Raw genomic sequence first — 19925 nt, forward strand, 5'->3', positions numbered from 1 at the left:
CCAAGGTATGATAATCCCAAAACACTTGACCAAGGTGTGATAATACCAAAATGCTTGACCAAGATGTGACAATCCAAAACATTCCACCAAGGTATGATAATCCAAAACACTTGACCAAAGTAAAATAATCCAAAACACATGATCAGGTTATAATAATCAATAATGCTTGACTAAGGTTTGATAATCAATTAGCCTGCGAAGGAGTTTGGGGGCATATTGAATTTTGGTCCAAGTGTTTGTTGAATGCAGCTTGTATTCTAGACAGGTTTAGTCGTATTAACAAAGAATAATTTGTAAACAATGAAACAGTGCATTTTGAAGTGTATTTCTGTTGTTTTTTTTTTGCTGTCAAATGCTGTAAGTTTTTCTTTACTGAATGGTTCTTGTTCTGTTCACATGTAGTTCCCAAGTTATTTGCTCTGATGTTTATTTTTAAAAGAATCAATTTCAAATATCCCAATATTGCAGATGAGAACTAGATAACCTTTAAAAAGTGCAACTTTTTTAACTTTTTGTATATACTTAACTTACTCACACAAAGGTTTAGATATGATATGATCTGTTTATCTCACTATCTACATTTTACATTCAGCTTTTATAATTGTTGAGCTTTCTACATTTTTATCTAATTCTACTTAATATTGATAGTTGCAGCCAATAGTGGAGACCCTGGAGTGACAGCTAGAACTCTAGCCAACATAGCTGATGTATTAGGTTGTTTGGGAGGTACACAAGGAGGACTTAGGAGTGGTCCTGCTGCTAACAAATCATGGTCTAAAGCATTTCATTTATTAGAGGTTGGTCAGTAATATGATTTTTTTATACTTGTTCATTGGCTGTTGACTAACTATGTCAAAATAAATAGAGCAATGTCTTTTTAAAGAAATTAAAAAGACAATCAATGAATTTAATTTATCGATTAAAGCAGTCCATATTTTATTCTGCATTAAGGAGGATTTTTATTTTTATGGCAAACTGGTATTTACTGTCAAGTTGATATTCCTTTTGTATGTTGGCTTCTTGGGTCTGTTAAAGTAGCTATCAGACTGCAACCAAATTGTGAAAATTTGTTGTTAAGCAAGCTTAAAAGAAAGTCAAGTCTATAACTGCTATAGAACTGAAAAAATATTTCATGTAAGATTATATTTCAGTTTAAGTGAAGCTCTAATCAAAATACCAAGTAATATTTGTGCCATTGGGGTCAGAGTAATAATAACTCAGTATACATAACTGAACACAATTTTCAGATAGGAGATTTCCAGAATGGTATAGCTGCTCTAGCTAAAGAAAGATCTAAGTGGTTGAGTAGACCAGACTTGTGTGTCAGAGCAGCCAGACATTATGAAGGGGCTGCCTCTATATTTATTAGACATGCAGTGATGACAGTGAAAGAAGTTAGTGTTAAATTATTTTTTTCTCATATATTTATGGTGCATATTTACATCCTTAAATGTTCTGGCAGTAACAGGAAAAAATCTGTTGATTCTATTAAACAAATGTTTTGATCGAAAAAAATGTATTAAGGCAGACTCCAACACAATCAATGAACATTTTTTATAGAATCTTCCACATGAAAATTTATGATTTGTAGGCAGTTTTTTGTTAAATTACTCTGTGATGAATTTTGGGATGAATATATGTATATGAATTTTGCATCCCAAATGAACTGTTCAGAAGTTAACAGATATGATTGAGGATGTTATAATTTCAACAGTACAATCAGCTATAATCACCCAACATGAATTTGTGTCTAAAACTTACCATTATGTTGGCAAAATGTTTTTTTCTATCATTTTTTTTTCATAATACTTGAAAAATATTTTCCTAAAGCAAAAACGCTAAAGGATGCTATTAATATTAACTGGTAAAAAATCCCTCTTTAAAAATACATTTATTGGTTAGCCATACATAGCAGACATTCCAATTTGAGCCAGGCTTGTTTTAGAAGAGTTGCTTTATGAATAAATATTTTGACTCTTAAAATGCCCCACAGGGCTACTATTTCTTTTCCTCATTTAAATACTTCTTGTTTTTCCCAGTTTTTCAAGACAGAGTCATGTGACCTTCCAGCGATGGAGAAATGGTTAACAGCAGAGTGTCCTGCCAGGATTGATGTTTCTGGGGGATGGTCTGATACCCCTCCCATCACCTATGAACACGGAGGAGCTGTAACCATGGTAGCCTTGCTTGTAAATGGAAAGGTAAAACTGTACTTTGGAAAACATATTATCAGTTAGATGGTTAGCTGGAAGACATAATGAAAATTTAGAACAAACTATCCATCATATTTTCTTTAGTCTGTAAATAATGTTAACAAATTATACAGTGAAATCTGTCCAAAATTTTTTCAAAGCTTCAAAATGCATTTAAACTGATACAATTAGATGTGGTGATCGTTTAGATAGGGTAATGGTTTATTCAGGGTTTTACTGTAGAACCAACCTAACAAGTATCCTCCACTTATAATTTGTTGATTTTTTATGCCTCAGTCAGTTTTTGTGAGTAAGAACATGAGAATCTTTTGAATATAAGTTGAAATGTACCAGTACTATAATGCTTAATTATAGTACATTTTTATACTTGTATGTTGTTCCATGTGTGCAACTTTAATTTCAGTCAGGAATCCACTTTATGGTACATCTGTTGGAATTTTTAGAGTGCTTTGGTAAAGTTAAGTTTTGTGTTATTTCTTAGTTGCTAAAACTTGGCAACTGTTCTAGATAATGATAAAACTTTGTATGGAACTTCTTATTAGAATTTAATGTTTCATTTTTGATTTTTCATTGGCATGTGAAAACCTTGAGAGTAGCACATTTCTAAAAGTGCTTCATGTTCAAAACGATTGACCAGTCAATGCTTTCACAAGCTGATGAAACATCAGAAGTTAAACATTCAATTCATATGTTAGGCAAAACACAGTGATCAACAAAAGTAGTCCACTTAATTGTGGATGTGGTCTATGTAAATAGCTTTGAGATGTGTTCATCAACTTCTTGAAACATCAATTTTAGGGTGGCACATTACGTGTAATTTTCTTATTATAGAGACCAGTAGGAGCAAGAGTAAAAAGAATAGAACAGTAAGTAAAACAACTTACTGTTATTGAGAGTCACCTTGTTGATTTACTGTTGGTCAAGAGTACTTGTGTTTTCTTAACCAAGACATAGAATTTAGTTCTCTAAAGTAGTTAATTCATACAATAGTTGGGAGCATTTTTTTGTGATGATGCCAGAATTTGTAGATATTTTTTTACTTGGTGCATGTATTTATTTTATATTATATTTTCATATTTATAATACCCAGACTTTGAAGAAATGCAGTGTATAGTGACCTAGGTGTCTGTTTGTATCATTTTTGTCCTTGCAAAAACACGGAAAGGACATAGAAATACTGTTGTCCATCTGTGCCCAACTTCTTGAGAACCACTTGACATATTTTGCTTAAACTTTGTGGGATTGTTAGTTGCCATTTGTAGTTGATCATATTGTGCTTTCTTTTAGATTTGACAAATTTTACAGGAGTTATGCAACTTTGTTTAAATTGTACATACTACACTTAATGAAACTTTATAGATGCAACTCCTTGAAAACTGAACATCAGATTATGTTCAAATTTTGTAGGATTGTTAGTCACCATATGTAGTCAGTTATATTGTGCTGTCATTTTGATCTGAGGTCTCACTAACCACTTCTGGGTCAAATGGCCACCCCCCTTATGTAGTACCAAAAACACACTGAACCTAGACATATGCATTGTAAGTGCATTATTTGTGTGTATTATAATTAAAAGTAGTCAAAATGAAGCTGAGAATGTGTACTTTAAAATCATATATGTAATTAACTACAAAAGTGTATGAATATTGTTTACATGTAATTTGCCTCCATGCTGTCAGTTAGCAGAACAGGTAAAAATGTGGATTTTCAGTATTATTTATTCAAGTAAATTTTGTGAAGAATATCTACTATCATCATACCATTAGCATAATGATTTTGGAAGCCTTATTTTCCAAGCTTCGCAACGGTATGCAACTTTAAGATGTCATTTGTCCTGGGAATTCACAGTGAGACTTTGAAAATTACTTTTTTAACATGTAAAGTAATGGAAACGTTAAAAGTGGTTAGTGAGACCTGACTTATTATACTGGAGTTATTGGACTGTGCACATTCTACACTTTGTTGAATTTATACATCCTACATTATAGGGACACTTTGTGAATGCAACTCCTCTGAAACAGCTCAATGGAATTTGTTCAAATTTTTAAGGATTGTTAATCACCATATTTAGTTGATCATAATTTTACAGGAGTTATGGGACTTTTGTAATAAACAATTTTTTAGGGGGGACATATAGCTACACGTAGCAATCTTATTATAACAATTTTTTCTGCAACTACAGTACTTATCATTGACACTTGATAATTTTAGAGAACCTTTTTATAGATTTGTCAGATAGTTCATTGGATTTCATACAAAATGAATTTCCTGTTTGACGATTTTGTTTATGTTTTGATTTTTGAGGTGGAGAGCATGGGTGTGTTTTGAGGTGGAGAGCATGGGTGTGTTTTGCTCAGTTTAATTTCTAGTGAGAATCCTGTTGTTAGGTAATTAATAGCCCCAGATCACAAATGTTGTATATAAGTTAAAACAACTTCAAAATAAATAACTTCTTATGATTGTGCGCTCTTCATTTCTGCACAGTTCTAATATTTTTAATATGCAGGCTGAAACTGGTGTTTGTAATTATCAATGATGGAGTAGAAAGTTCAAGGGTTATCTGTGAGGAACTCCAAGATTTGGAAGACTACAATCAACCTTATGCTCCAGGTTTGTTTGGTTGTGTTTCATAGAACTTGATAATGTGTGTCTATTAATAACCGATAATAACAAAAATTGAAAAGGTTTCATTGATCAAAGAAGATAAGATTTAAAAGATACCAGATTTTTTATTTTCATAGTTATGAAAAATGATCGAAGACGGAGAGTGATCAATAGACTTGGAACACATCTACCAATTTAAATTGAGTAATTCAGTGTAGTAGGTCATTGAAAGTAAAAGTCAGTTGTAAACATTGTGCCTACATTAAGACTTATTTGTACTGTAACCAAGCCAACAAGCTGTCATTTTGTCTCTCTTATCCTACATAATTGACATAGAAGATGCAAGTCTTCCTTGGGCTTTTAAACTTGTAAGATTTTATGAAATGTATGTTTTTTTTGTTCATTTGATTTGATGTTCTAGGTGCTCTATTAAAGGCAGCATTTATCTGTGGTGGGCTCATAGATCTTGACTCTAACCAAACCCTCAAGGAACAGCTGAAATCCAAATACAATGGTGGATTTGAAATTCAAAGCTGGTCTAATCTACCTCTTGGTTCAGGTACAGTGTATTTTGCTATTAATAAAACATTAACTTAAAGATAAGGTTATATATGAAAATGTCAGTATTGAATTTTTATACCCCATGCAACGAAGTTGCGAAGGGTATAATGTTTTTGATCCGTCCGTCCTTCAGTCCATCATTAGTTTTCCAGACTTTTTTTCTAAACGCTTGCAGATATTGACATATAAATTCACCATGATAAGTTACAGGTCAAGTTTAACTTTCGTTCTGCTCTGATGATTTTTACCAAAATTACAGGCCTTGAACTTAGCAAAATTCACAGAAATAACAGTTTTCTGGACTTTTTTTCTAAATGCTTGCAAATATTGACATGATTTTTTGGTATACAAGTTTACCATGATAAGTTACAGTTCAAATATAACTTTCGTTCCGTTTTGATGATTTTTACCGAAATTACGGGCCTTGAACTTTGCTAAATTCACAGAAATAACCGTTTTACTTTTTTTCTAAAACCTTGCAGATTATGACATGATTTTTGGTATTTAAGTTTACCGTGATAAGTTACAAGTCAAGTGTATGTTTTGTTCCGCTACCATGATATTTACTTTGGATTTACCAAAACTCTGAGAAATCACAGTCTGGAGTATGAAACTACCATTCTGAGTAACAGAATTTAGTTAAAAGCTAAAGGTTTAAAGCCTAAAAAAACTCCTATTCCTTTTTATCGGGGTCCTTCTACATGTATTTCTCTTACAAACAAATTTACTTGAGTATCCAACATGGGGACGCGTGGGGTATGTGAGTGTGCTCATTAAGGTTCTTTAATTTTACTATGTTTTAAGCAAAGAAAGCACATGAAATATGTTAGATTCACTTAAGATTAGTTTTACGTTTTGGAACATTTCATATCTAAGGCTTATTTAATTTTGTATGCACATTATTAGACTCCCTAAAGAACTCTTTGGTCATTAGTCATTATCCTTACTTACAGTGTCACATCCCTTCAGAGACCTGTGCATTAAAGAAACATTTCCAAATACTGTATATTCCGGTGCATAAGCCGCTATTTTTTTTCATGTGACTTCTACCTGCGTTTTATACACAGGTGCGCTTTATATGTGTATTTTTTTTTTCAGCTGATCTGATTTTGACTGGAAATTACATTGTTGACATTATTTTATACGATCTGAACAGCCGACTATGACAGGAACTTGCAATGTATACATCTTGTTTTCATCTGAATAAATATTCATGTTTTGTTTTGTTGCTTATTTGATTAAAAAGAATAAAATGTATAATGATGATGAAGTTTTCATGACTTGTGTCTTTACGATCAATAATTTGGTCACGTGGTGATATATTGTTAAGTATTTTTAGAGTTATCAAGAGGTACAATAAAGGGGTGTACATGTGTGCACAGATTTTTCCACTGTTGTTAAAATCTAAATTTCTCCCCCGGCTATACCTGTTCAAAACATGACACCTGTAGAAATTGAAACCTCTAATCAGCCCATCCAATACCGTTAATTAATGTATTTTCAATCATAACTGTAAACAAAACAATTTATTACACAACGAACTTGACAGCTAGGGGTGAGGACGGCTTGGGGTGACAAACAATTATTTATATCACAATGTTCAAACAACAAATAACCTTTAATCAGCTCACTGACAAATTGTTGTAATAACTATATAAAGCCATCATATTCCTTTTAAATGTAAACAAAACAAATTTATTACTCAACGACCCCAAAATGGGCGACAGCTTGGATGAGTACAGTGTGGGGTGAAAGTCAACATCGCGAACTTCAAACAACAAATAAGACGACATATACGAGAAAATCATAATTTTATTGACAATTATAATGCATAATATCAAATTTTATTGAAAATAAAACCCTATAAACCTTTACTTCCCCACTCCCTTTTGTCAAATGACCTGAAAAAAAAACGTAAATAGTATCATATGTATCTGAAAATAGCCACATTTATCGTCAATTTGGGTGCATTTTATACTCGGGTGCGCTTTATATGTGGATTTTATCCTTATTTTCCACAAAAATGTGCCTTATTCACCGGAAAATACGGTAGTCTATTACAAATCTCTGTACAGTATTGCATGTATTTACTATGTTGTTTTTATATTTTTGTGATTTTTTGATATGTTAGGTTCTAGGATGAATATTTTAAAATGATTTTTGTGTGTATAACTTAGAAAATTTTCTTTATAGGAATGGGAACCAGTAGTATATTATCTGGTGCCCTGATTGGAGTGATACTTAGAGCTGCTGGGAAAACTTGTGACAGAATGTCATTAATTCATTTGGTAATGTTTATAGATAAATAGATAATCTGTATCATCTCATAATGAAGTGAATGATATTTCAAGGGAAGGGGAGAAAACCAGATGTACATACCAGAAAAAAACCCACTTAGGATAGGTTCATTGAATTTCAAAATTTTGTCTTAAAACTTGTGTTAAAGAAAGAGTAATCAAGAGAACCAAGATTCTATTGGAAATCAATAGAATGTAATTTGGGGACAAAGACCAGACATGGAAAACAGACATACACAACAAAGAACATAAAGTAACTTAAATAATACATACGAAGTAACAAAAGTAAATGAGCAACTCAGACTCCACTAAAAACTAGGAGCGTGGACCAGGTACACTGGTAGGGTAAGCATCCTCTGCTTTTCCAGAAACACCCGTCAAGTTGTTCATAAAAAGTCAAGGCTGGGGAAGATGAAAGAGGAAAGGAAAACTATGACATTGAACAAATTGGTTTTCATGGTGCAGATGGATACACAATAACGATACACAAGTTCATAATGATGACCATAAAATTTCTATAGTGATGACTTTAATCTTATAGCAACATAACCCTGTTCAAGAAGCCTAATTGTAAGAAGTGTAGCACAATACAAAAAGTCTGCATAGTTATGGCAAGCTCTGACATAACATATGAGTTGTGATATGAAAACTCCATACGGCGGTGCTGAAGGGATGTTGCCACAGATGAAAGGAGAGTTGACAATCCTGAATGGAAAGTCATCACGTTTGTTGTAAAGTTTAGTCAATAGTTTTCCCTTTACCATCCATCTCTAAGTGTAGATCAAGATATGAGATTAGAAATTCCAGAATTTTGAAAACATCTGTAAATTTGGAAGAGGATTTGGAATTATTTTTTTACAAAGTATGAGGAATCTCTACCAAGAACTATATATTTGTGTCTAGGTGTACCATCTTTTTTGGAGAAACATCAATATGTAATGTTTTTAAGGGGAAAAGAAGTATACAGTGTTGAAAAATCATAGGTTTTCATGCTATTATATTCAGATAATAGCCTTGAACTGATAGTCTCCAAAAGATCTTTTGAATTTTTCAGGATCCACATTGAATTAATACCACTACGAGAGTAGCAAGTATTGTGGTAGGACTGTAGACCCTCTTTGACAGTTGTGAGTATAGAAGTTAAAAGTTTTGAAAGAGGTTTGGTGGTACATTTTGCAGATCCAGCTATGTAACATTGTTTGTATGGATTCTTGTGAACAATTTTTCAAAACTCTTTTCCTTTGAAACTACATGACCAATTGGAACCAAACTTGGTACATATGTTCTTTGGGGAATCCTGCATAGAACTGATGTGGGGATTTTTGATCTGTTGAAAAACATGGCTGCCGTCACTAAAAATAGAACATTAGGGTCAAACAATAGTGTTTTGCATATATCTCCAAAACGGTTAGGTTTAGCTGAATTCTGACATTGGTAAAAGTGTTCAGCATGATGAGATCTATCTTTGGTAAAATTTTGGTTTTAATCCTTTAGGACATGTTGGAGTTATTACACTTTTTCAACGCTTTTTGCTATTTTTAATATTATTTCTTTCAAAAATCTTCTCCTCTGACACTACTTGACCAATTAAAACTTGGTTTGAATGTTCCTTGGAGTATCCTGCATAGAACTGATTTGGGCGTCTTTGATACGTCGAAAAACATGGCTGCCATCACTAAAATTAGAACATAGGTGTCAGACTGTAGTTTTTTGTATATATATCACCAAAACTGTTAGGTTTAGCCAAATTCTTTTCCCAGCTGAAATGAAGCTTATTACTAGGACTACAAAAGTCTTCAGGGATTTAAATTGTCAGACGATTCCTTTTAAGAGTTATTGCCCTTGGAAGGGGTAAAAATAACATTTTTTTTTTTACAGTTTTCAGCTAATATCTTGAATAAAATAAAGTCTTCTTGTTGGACAACTTCATGTTAAATTTATTGTCCTTGAAAGGCAAAATTTAACTAGGTGAGCGATTCAGGCTCCTGAGAGCCTCTTGTATTAAACTTTGCACAGTTGTTAAGTACATATACCATAAAATACAACCCAGTGGTCAGATTTGTCTGACTCCGAATAATATCACATATTATCTACCCTTTTTATGAAATTTTGCAGTATTCCAAATTTAAAAATACGTAAAAAACACCAAGGCTTCATTCCTTGCATTGCATATTGTAGAACCTCTCGGTGATGGATTTGGCTTCCTCTTTCAATAGATTTGGTTATGAATACTTCTTGTATACAACTAATATTTTGATTATGATCTTCCTACATATTTGATTTTAATGCTGCTGATGTGAGGTTACTCCTTGAAACGTGTACAGCATATCGAAATTTACAATATATAAAACTGGTATTTTTTGCATTTAAAATCCACTGGTTAGATACCACTGCTGGTGGACATGAGGTCCCCGAGGGTATTCACCAACCCAGTAGTCAGACTTGTCTGACCCCGAATAATATCATATTATCTACCCTTTTTATGAAATTTTGCAGTATTCCAAATTCAAAAATACGCAAAACACTGAGGCTTCATTCCTTGCATTGCATATGGTACAACCTCTCTGTGATAGATTTGGATTCTTCTTTCAATAGTTGTGGTGTTGAGAACTACTTGTATACAACTAATATTTTGATTATGATCTTCCTACATATTTGATTTTAATGCTGCTGATGACAGGTTACTCCTTGAAATACATGTACAGCATATCGAAATTTACAATATATATAAAACTGATATTTTTTGCATTTTATCCAAATCCAAAATGTAGTTTTCATTTTCAGTCAGACCATTTTGAACATTTAGTCATCCCCCTTTTTTCACTATCACTTGGTGGGGTATCACTAAATATTCCATCAATGCCCTATTTTTGTAGAATTTCTATATTATAATTTGACATAGAAACATGATTTCGTGTGTAGATTAATAGACTGTAGCATGTTTAGTGAATAATTGTTAAAATAGGGAAAGTATCTACCAAACATTTCAAAAATCAATTTAATTACGTCAGAAATGGAAACTCATTTGCCAGTCACATTTAAGCTTAAAGAGTTGGGTAAACAAGGATGTAGGGAAATATAGTATGCATTAACAAAGAACTGTCAATTTATAAAGAAGTACCATTGTAGTTCAGGATGTCAATTTCAGGTTGTCAATAATAATTGATGTAGGGGGTGTTTTCAAAGCACACATTGCATATAACATCTTTTACCATTTATAGGATTTGTGTGTAGAGCATATGTTGACATCAGAAACAGGATCAGTTTGGGAACTGTGTGAAGGGATACATCTTTGTTTTTTTTCTATTGAAGGAGCTTTATGTAAAATAAAAATAATATATATTGTGAAGTGGCTCAAATTAAACGTAAATAAGAATAATGAATAAGTGAACAATACCCACGTTTAAAAGGTAAAATGGTACTACGTACAAATAAAATATATATATAAAATGTACACAAAGAAGATCAGCAGAAGTTTTCAGCCTTGGGGCCTTCATCGGGGTAGAAAGTATTGAGGAGAAAAGTATCAACTATTTATTATGTAAAACAGATGATGACTAGAAGAGAAGGCTGGCTGGATCAGGTTGGGGGACTCTGTGAAGGAATACATCTTGTTTTTGTTTCTATTGAAGGAGCTGTATGTAGAACAGATGATGACAATGGGGAGGGTGGCAGGATCAGGTTTGGTGACTGTTGAGGGGTACATCTATTTTTTGTTTCTTTTTTAGAGCTGTAGAACAAATGATGACGACAAGAGAAGGCTGGCAGTATCAAGTTGGGGGACTCTGTGGAAGGATACATCTAGTTTTTGTTTCCATTTTAGGAGCTGTATGTAGAACAGATGATGACAACAGGGGGAGGGTGGCAGGATCAGGTTGGAGGACTCTGTGGAGGGATACATCTAGGTTTGTCAGAGGGGAAGTTACCAGTGTCTGTACAGGCTGTTGACCTAAAAGTCTCTCAGGAAACTATCAAAGCTTTTAATGAGAGGATAGTATTGATATATACGGGAAAAACAAGACTAGCAAGAAATCTTTTACAGGTATGCTTTCACATTATTGCCATCACATGGTGTCCATTGTCTTCATTGTCATTCTCGTCTATCGTTGTCATCACCATTTGTCATGTCATTAACAACTTTTAAAAAACTTATCATCTCACATTACTGGACCAATTAGAACCAAACTTGGTATGAATGTTCATGAATGTATTTTGCTTAGATCAGGTTTGGGGATTTTTTATCTGTTGACAAACATGGCCATTGTTACTAAAAATAGACCATATAGGTATATCACCAATTTTTTTACCTTTATTTCAAAAACCATAACAAACAGTAGAAAACTAAGACATCTTAGACTCTTCAGTCTGATGAGATCTATCTTCCTCGCAAATTTCAAGTAAATCTTACAGCCCATTCATAGAGTAATACCCCCTTTATATCATTCTTTCCATTATTTAAAAATTTAAAAATTTATTTATATTCAAAGTATAAGTATCAGGGCCTCTTTGATTGATGGTCTGTTCCTAATGATATGACTGAAAGATTTCAAATTTCCAGGTGATTGATTCTGACTAGAGCCTCTATTTATTACTTACTTGACCATGTATTTAAGAAGTTACACCATTATTTTTTTCACAAATGTTTGACTTCATTGTTTAAGTGGAAAAAATAATTTTATTTAATAACAATGGTTAGTAAAAGGTAATAACAGATTTAAATGCATCATCAAGGATGGATTGAAGAATTTTTAAAGAGGTTGCATAGAATAAAAGCTTTTGACTCTACCCTTCCCTTTGGATCTGCCACTGAACATTGTGATTGTAAATGATCCAAGTTGCCTTCATAATTACCCAGTATATGCTAACAAAGCTGACAGGAAAACTTTCTGTCTGTTATGTGATATAAACTACAAGCATGAAACTTTCTGTCAGTAGGGTGATATAATCTACAAGAAGGAGAACTTTCTGTCGGTAATATGATATAAACTACAAGCATGAAACTTTCTGTCAGTAGGGTGATATAATCTACATGAAAGAGATCTTTCTGTCAGTAATGTGATATAAACTGCAAGCATGAAACTTTCTGTCAGTAGGATGATATAATCTACAAGGAGAACTTTCTGTCTGTAATATGATTTAAACTACAAGCATGAAACTTTCTGTCAGTAGGGTGATATAATCTACAAGGAAGAGAACTATCTGTTAGTAATGTGATATAAACTGCAAGCATAAAACTTTCTGTCAGTAGGGTGATATAATCTACAAGAAAGAGAACTTTCTGTTAGTAATGTGATATAAACTGCAAGCATGAAACCTTCTGTCAGTAGGGTGATATAATCTACAAGAAGGAGAACTTTCTGTCGGTAATGTGGTACAAAGTACAATCAGAAACAAACATCGTGCAAATTCTGGTTGGTCATATTACCTTCTTTGATACATCTTGATTTTGGCTTGGCTTAAACTTGGCTTTTAAGTCTGCAGTGAATGGCATTCAAGGTAGTGCCTTCCGCATATTACCGGTAATTAATATTATGATAGTATTGTGTAAGATTTTCCTTATTGGCTGTTATACGTCCTTCTGCTAACTATGTTTGATTGATAACTAGGCAAATATGGAAAACTTTACACAATTGTGATTCTATTTACTTATCAAGTCAATATTTCATATTGCCTACTTCAATATGTCAAACTCTTGTCCAATATGGGTTTCTACTACACCATCATGGGGATCAAAGTATTTTTTTTTTTTTTAAATGAGATTGAAGCATGAAAGGAAGGATTATTTATCTTGTGCCTAGAAGTTAAGGCTTTATATCCATGATTCTTTCTACTCCTATTTCTATCTGCAGACAATTGCATTGTTAATTAAGAAGTCTCAAAATTTTAATATTGTACATGTAAAATGTAAAAAATAGCCTATATTGGACTGTTCTGAACTGGGCCAATACGTTATTTGTTGTATTGATTTACTTTTTACATTTTGTATTGTTTGACAGTTTTTATCATATTTAAGCTTATATTTTATTGGTAGTTAATACAGGTTACTGATATGTTGATTGGGTTGACTACATGGGATCATTTACTTACAATTTTTAAGGATGTTGTTAGAAATTGGTATGCACGTAACTCACTGATAGTAGAAACAGAAGACAACTTAGTGGCCTTAGCTCAAGAATGTGCACATGCATTTATTGATGGTAAGACTTCAAACATTATAGTAATTGTCTTGGGTATTCAACTCATTTATATGAAAAGATACATGATCATAAAAAGGTCAGAACAAAATATCAGAGTGAGGTAGTTGTCTTCTTACACACTGCTGTTGCTTCTTTGAGCTAGCACCATGTTGGATCCAAATAACAGCTAGCGTGGTAGTTGAGCTGAAATGTATGAAATTCTTTAAAAGAGCTGTGTTTCACATTTACTAATTTTTACAATTTGTGGAAAACAGAAAAGTGTGAAAAATAAAAGTTTAAGAAATTACCTATGAAGACATCATTGGATAAAATTTCACAGTACTTGCCAATATATATTAAACTAATCAACCAACCAGTTTATCTGTCATTCTCTTAATGTTTAGGGGATTTGAAGAGAGTGGGTCACTGTCTTGACAGATATTGGGAAATGAAGAAAATCATGGCACCAGGCTGTGAGACAGAGATCATCAAAACTTTAATGGATACTGTACGACCTTATGCCCTTGGGATGTGTATGGCCGGTGCAGGGGGAGGAGGATTTATGTATGTATTGGCGAGGGATTCCATACAGAAGGATGTCATTACACAACTCATTCCTACTATTGAAGTATGTTGAAGAATGTATTCCCCATTTTGCAGTGTCAAAATTTTGTGGAAGCAAAAAATGAAAGTACTACAATGTACTTTTTAAAATATTCGATCAGACTTTCTAATTTATGCTTATAAGTAAAGTTAAGCTTTTGAAATATTACTTGTTATGTCATATTGTCTCATTTCAGGTACTAGTTTATGTTCCATTTTGTAAATTATTATCTCAAGTTCTATTTCAAGTCTTGTATCATCTTTGAATGATGGCTTTTCAACATTACTTGTAGTAAATACAGATGATTCTGTGCATGGTATGAAATTTAAAGAAAAACTTTGACAATATTTCCATTTGAAAATCGGAATTTTTAATCTTCAGTTTTATGATTATTTTATTTATAAATGTTTATAGATGGATGAACAACAAAGGGTTTGTATAGATAATAAAGAAGCTAGAAACTCTGGTGCCTTGATCTTTGCTTTGCTTTATAGCCATCTTGTGCATGTCTTTGTTTCAATTGATGAATGATTCATTTTTATAAGCCATTTTCAAAATAAAAAGTTGCTTCACAACCCAAAAGATATTCTAAAATATAGTCACATTGTGCATGTGTCATGTCATAAATCTGCATTTGAACAATGGAAGAATATTGAATTATATTTATATCCAACTTCCAAGATACACCAGAAAAAAAGAAATTGTTTGACAGAAACTATCCTATAACTGATTATATAAATGTATATTTGTACTTTCTAGTTACCTTGTTTAGCATGTGTGGTATGTTTTGAAAAGTACCAATTATGCTAGCGAATATAACTTGCATGTTAAGTTAGCTATCTGAAACATTAAGAATGGCAGGATACAATAGGAATGTAAATTTGACATTACTGAAGTCTTACACTTAAAAGGAAAGCTGCATAAAGTTATGCCTGAAAAATTGTAACTGTGAAAAATGATAACGCGAGTTAAATCAAGTAGTTTTCTGTAATAAACAATATTTGATATATTTCCGTACTGTTTCATGTTACAGTGTTATGTAATACATTTCCATACAGTCTCGATTTACTGTGATATGTGATACATTTCCATACAGTCTCATGTAACAGTGGTATGTGATACTATATGTTAATAAATATGTAATTTCATATTGGCCCTGTTATAGATTTGAGGTCTGTCATATTGGTCGAGGTGGTCGTATTGGTCTTGAGGCATCGCCGAGGGCCAATACCTCTGTTGAGGCCAATATGATTGACTGAAACATATAACAGGGCCAATATGAAATTACATATTTATTGACTATATACAGTCTTGTATATAAATATCCTTTTTGTATAAAATGGAAGATTTTTTTTTGTTTTTCTGCAGCTTTTAGTCCTGGGGGGGGGGGGGTGTCAAACAACTGGAGGTTATGATGCTGTATTGGCCCTGTATATATATGCCCGTTTTGAATTCATATCAATTGGTCAGTTTTTGACATATTTTAACGTATTTTGGGTAGTTGGTTAATAAATTTCCATACAGTCTCATGTTACTGTGATATGTGATACATTTCTATACTGTCTAGTGTTACAGTGATATGCGATACATTTCCATACTGTTAGTGTTACATTGATATTCAATACATTTCAAAATGGTCTCGTTTTACAGTGATATGTGATACTTTTCCAACTGTCTTGTGTTTCAGTTATATGTGAGACAATTTCATACCGTCTCCTGTTATGGTGATATGTGATACATTTCCATACTGTGTCCTGTTACACTGATATTAAATACATTTCCATCTTTTCTCGTGTTACAGTGATATGTAATACATTTCCATACAATTTCCTGTAACATTTAAATCATGTGTAAGTGACTTGGATAATAATGATCTGAAACTAATTTCTAATGACTTTTATACATTTTTAATTGGTATAACCAATTACCAGCCAAATTGAGTAAAAAAATCTTTAACCCCATATGGAGGTTATTATGTAAATTAAAGCTATGAATGCAATAAACATCACTTAATTTTTTTTTTAGGGAACAGAAGCAGTGGTTTATGAGACTTGTATAGACATGGAGGGCTTAAAGATAACTATTGAAGACTAACGCTTGCAAAAGTTATATACTTTTACTGTGGTTTATCCTTTTTGGAAGAAGTTATCAATTATGTGATTTTAATACTTATGGGTGTATTTGTACTATGCTTTTTGATGATTTCTTTAGTAGACCTCTAAATGTGTACATGTATATGTGTGCAGTGATATACAGAGGATATAGGCTAAAAACCACTAATTCCACTTCCCATAGGCTTCTATGCTAATTTCACAATATTCAATGGCTTCTCTGGACTTTACCTTAACTTTAACCTGCAGAGGACTATATATCAGCATGATTCTACATATGTCAGCTCACAATCCTCAGAATGGCATGTGGGGTTAGCAGACTTGCAGTGCAGTACTGGTCATCGGAAGTGAAGGGCCTATAAATAGCATGGGAAATCCCAGTGTTTTCACAAGATAGGGGTATATTTAAAAATCATTATGGAGATTAGGCTTCACATCACAAGAAGCAAAATGCATCTATAAAATGTACAGAAATGTTTTTCCTTTCAGAAACTGTTTAAATTTTTTAAATAAGATGAGAACTTTTTTCACAGCACTATGAGGAACAGGGGTAATTTCTGCGTAGGACTATTTTTGCGTACGTTCCAAATGCTCATTGGTTGAATTGGTGGTCTGTAACCAAAAGAGTCACTTTTTGTCTTAGAAAAAATAAATAACTATACAGGTATCTTCCTACACACATACTGAATGCATTTGCAAAGTTACAGTGAAATGTGACTAGCACTTTTTTAAATATTTGATTTTTAAATATAGGGTAACCAAGTTGTGCGAGCAAAAAAGTGACAATATTCTACCATACTTAAATGCATTAAATATTTGCAAAGAACTTTCTCTGACTCTTCAAATAAAAAATATCAATCACAACTTGTTTTTTAACAATATTAATGAAGAAATAGTTTTAAAAGTAATCATTTTCTGAGAAATTGGTCTATTTTTAAAAAATTATTTCTGACATGCCTCCCCCTTTTTCTTGATCACATGTCAAAAATCCTAAATCTTTAAATTTTCACAAAAGGTGATATATTTGGCTTTAAATTTGTAAATACAGTGTTTTCACATTAAAACATGACCAGTAAAGAGCACCTAAAGCAAAAAAAGTACTCAATAATGGATTTTCCATGTTGCCATAGGGGAATGCTTATATGGCCTTAACCGCAGTAATGAAAGTGAGTTTTTCCTCATTTCTAACCTAATTTTTGCTCAAATCTACACAAAACTTGATTTCAAGTGCTTATTACCACCATATTTAGGTAAATATAGCCCTCAAAGTTTAATATTTGATATTTTTACTAAATTTTCTACACTTTTTACAAGATAGGACATAAAAATCAGCCAAAAAGACCAATTTTCCATAATTTGGACCTATAACTTAAAAAAATGCATATTTTGAAGGATTTTTGTAGTGTTTTCCTCTCATGGCAAAGTTAACAAGATCTTCAAGTAGTTTAAAGCTATTTCAAGAAACTTTTCATTTTGCCATGGCTTCAACTTAAGGCTAAAAACCACAAATTCCACTTCCCATAGGCTTCTATGCTAATTTCACAATATTCAATGGCTTCTCTGGACTTTACCTTAACTTTAACCTGCAGAGGACTATATATCAGCATGATTCTACATATGTCAGCTCACAATCCTCAGAATGGCATGTGGGGTTGTAGACTTGCAGTGCAGTACTGGTCACCGGAAGTGAAGGGTCTTTAAATAGCATGGGAAATCCCAGTGTTTTCACAAGATAGGGGTATATTTAAAAATCATTATGGAGATTAGGCTTCACATCACAAGAAGCAAAATGCATCTATAAAATGTACAGAAATGTTTTTCCTTTCAGAAACTGTTTAAATTTTTTAAATAAGATGAGAACTTTTTTCACAGCACTATGAGGAACAGGGGTAATTTCTGCGTAGGACTATTTTTGCGTACATTCCAAATGCTGATTGGTTGAATTGGTGGTCTGTAACCTATAGTGAGGTTTTAAGATATTACCACTAAGTTATTACTTAATCAAGAGGTTGTATTTGTAAAAGTACCATTTTTTATGTCAACTTTCATGGTGAGTAGGGTTTCTACAACTTTAAATTTCTAATACAGTGGAAAATTTGTATTGACAATAAACTTAGATGCATAAATTTGATAAACTTTAGGCTCTGATGGAGAGATTTTGAAATTTTGTCAAGGTTTAGACCTTAAAATGGGCAGCTTTTTAATTTTTAAATGGTCATATTTTCTGCATCAAAAAGTCATTACTATTCTTTTGATAGTGACTTTCAGCTGTCTTAATTATTTAATCAACCTTAGATACCATCAATATAAAGAGAATAAGTATGGTGAATATGTCAAAGAGACAATAACCCCATCGGGATGAAAATGTCAGCCCAATGTCACCTATTGGTCGTCAATGAATAAGTTGTTATTTACTGTCATCTAGTTATTAATAACCCTGAAAGTAACCTAATTAAGTAAGAATTTGACTTTTAGGGTGCATACATGTTTTATGTTTATAAGTAATTGTGTTTAGAAATGTGAAACTGTCTCTGTTATATCATGCATGGTCAATCACAATCAGTGAATATGGCAGGGTATCATTTAATGTTTTATTTTATGCCATATAAAATTCATTGGCATTTAAAGCAATATATTCTACATTTATCTGGATAGCTGATATTTAAGGTTTGGGTAATTTCAAACAGTTATAGTTCTAGTCTTTCTTATTAAACAAATATAGCAAAGACAAATAGTATAATAATATAATTAGACTGTACTTAATGTTATTAAACACTTACATGGTCATGATATTTGATATTACAATGTCATATGGTCCTTCTCTTTATTTACCGTATGTTTTCTTCATGATATTGTTGATTGATAACTTGTATTTTATTGTTTTGAAAATATTGTCTTGTTGTAATAGTTGTGTTTTTAATTTCACTATTATGCAAATATATATTTGAGGGGTTTGATCAGAATAAAAAATGCTAGGGGGAACCAGTTTAAAACCGAATATATATTTTGTACCTTTTTTCAAATTTCAAATGCTTTCAAAGTAATAAGCTTTATAATGTGAAAGCACTTTTATTTCTTGGGAACCTTTTTTGTGGATTGGTCTTATTTTCTACAAAATACATCATTTTCATTGATAATCTAGGATGCCGTGAAGAAATCCACCGACTGTACCAACATTTCTTTTTTTACAAATCTTGAAAATTTGTTTAAAAAATAATAGAACCATCATGATGCCTTGGGTTGTAAAGTTTTATATCAATTGTGCAATTTACATTTTTATTTTGTGTAAACCTCTATTTTTGTAATAAAAATTAGAGAGATTTTTATTGTTGTTAATTTAAAAGCTCATGCACAGAATA

General features: G+C 32.3%; 1 protein-coding gene across 4 annotated transcripts in view; it reads left to right on the plus strand.

Moving 5' to 3' along the window:
• Nucleotides 1-19886, plus strand: part of LOC148617448 (L-fucose kinase-like) — a 134051-nt gene extending 114165 nt beyond the window's left edge. For 2 of the 4 annotated variants that reach the window (XM_088585142.1, XM_088585141.1), the window contains 12 exons: nt 649-797; nt 1248-1394; nt 2040-2201; nt 3045-3079; nt 4720-4823; nt 5239-5376; nt 7572-7666; nt 11499-11717; nt 13773-13872; nt 14256-14479; nt 14870-14887; nt 16481-19886. In XM_088585142.1, coding sequence (XP_088441268.1) covers nt 649-797; nt 1248-1394; nt 2040-2201; nt 3045-3079; nt 4720-4823; nt 5239-5376; nt 7572-7666; nt 11499-11717; nt 13773-13872; nt 14256-14479; nt 14870-14887; nt 16481-16549 — 1460 coding nt within the window. In that variant the 3' untranslated portion in view covers nt 16550-19886. Of the gene's footprint in view, nt 1-648; nt 798-1247; nt 1395-2039; nt 2202-3044; nt 3080-4719; nt 4824-5238; nt 5377-7571; nt 7667-11307; nt 11460-11498; nt 11718-13772; nt 13873-14255; nt 14480-14869; nt 14888-16480 lie in introns of those variants that run through there. The other 2 variants (XM_088585143.1, XM_088585144.1) reach the window with 2 other exon arrangements.
• The last annotated feature ends 39 nt before the right edge of the window (nt 19887-19925 follow it).

The sequence above is a fragment of the Perna viridis genome, chromosome 5 (genome assembly GCF_037379345.1).
Source record: "Perna viridis isolate PV_CMFRI_1.1 ecotype Kerala chromosome 5, ASM3737934v1, whole genome shotgun sequence".
Classification (NCBI taxonomy): Eukaryota; Metazoa; Mollusca; class Bivalvia; order Mytilida; family Mytilidae; genus Perna; species Perna viridis.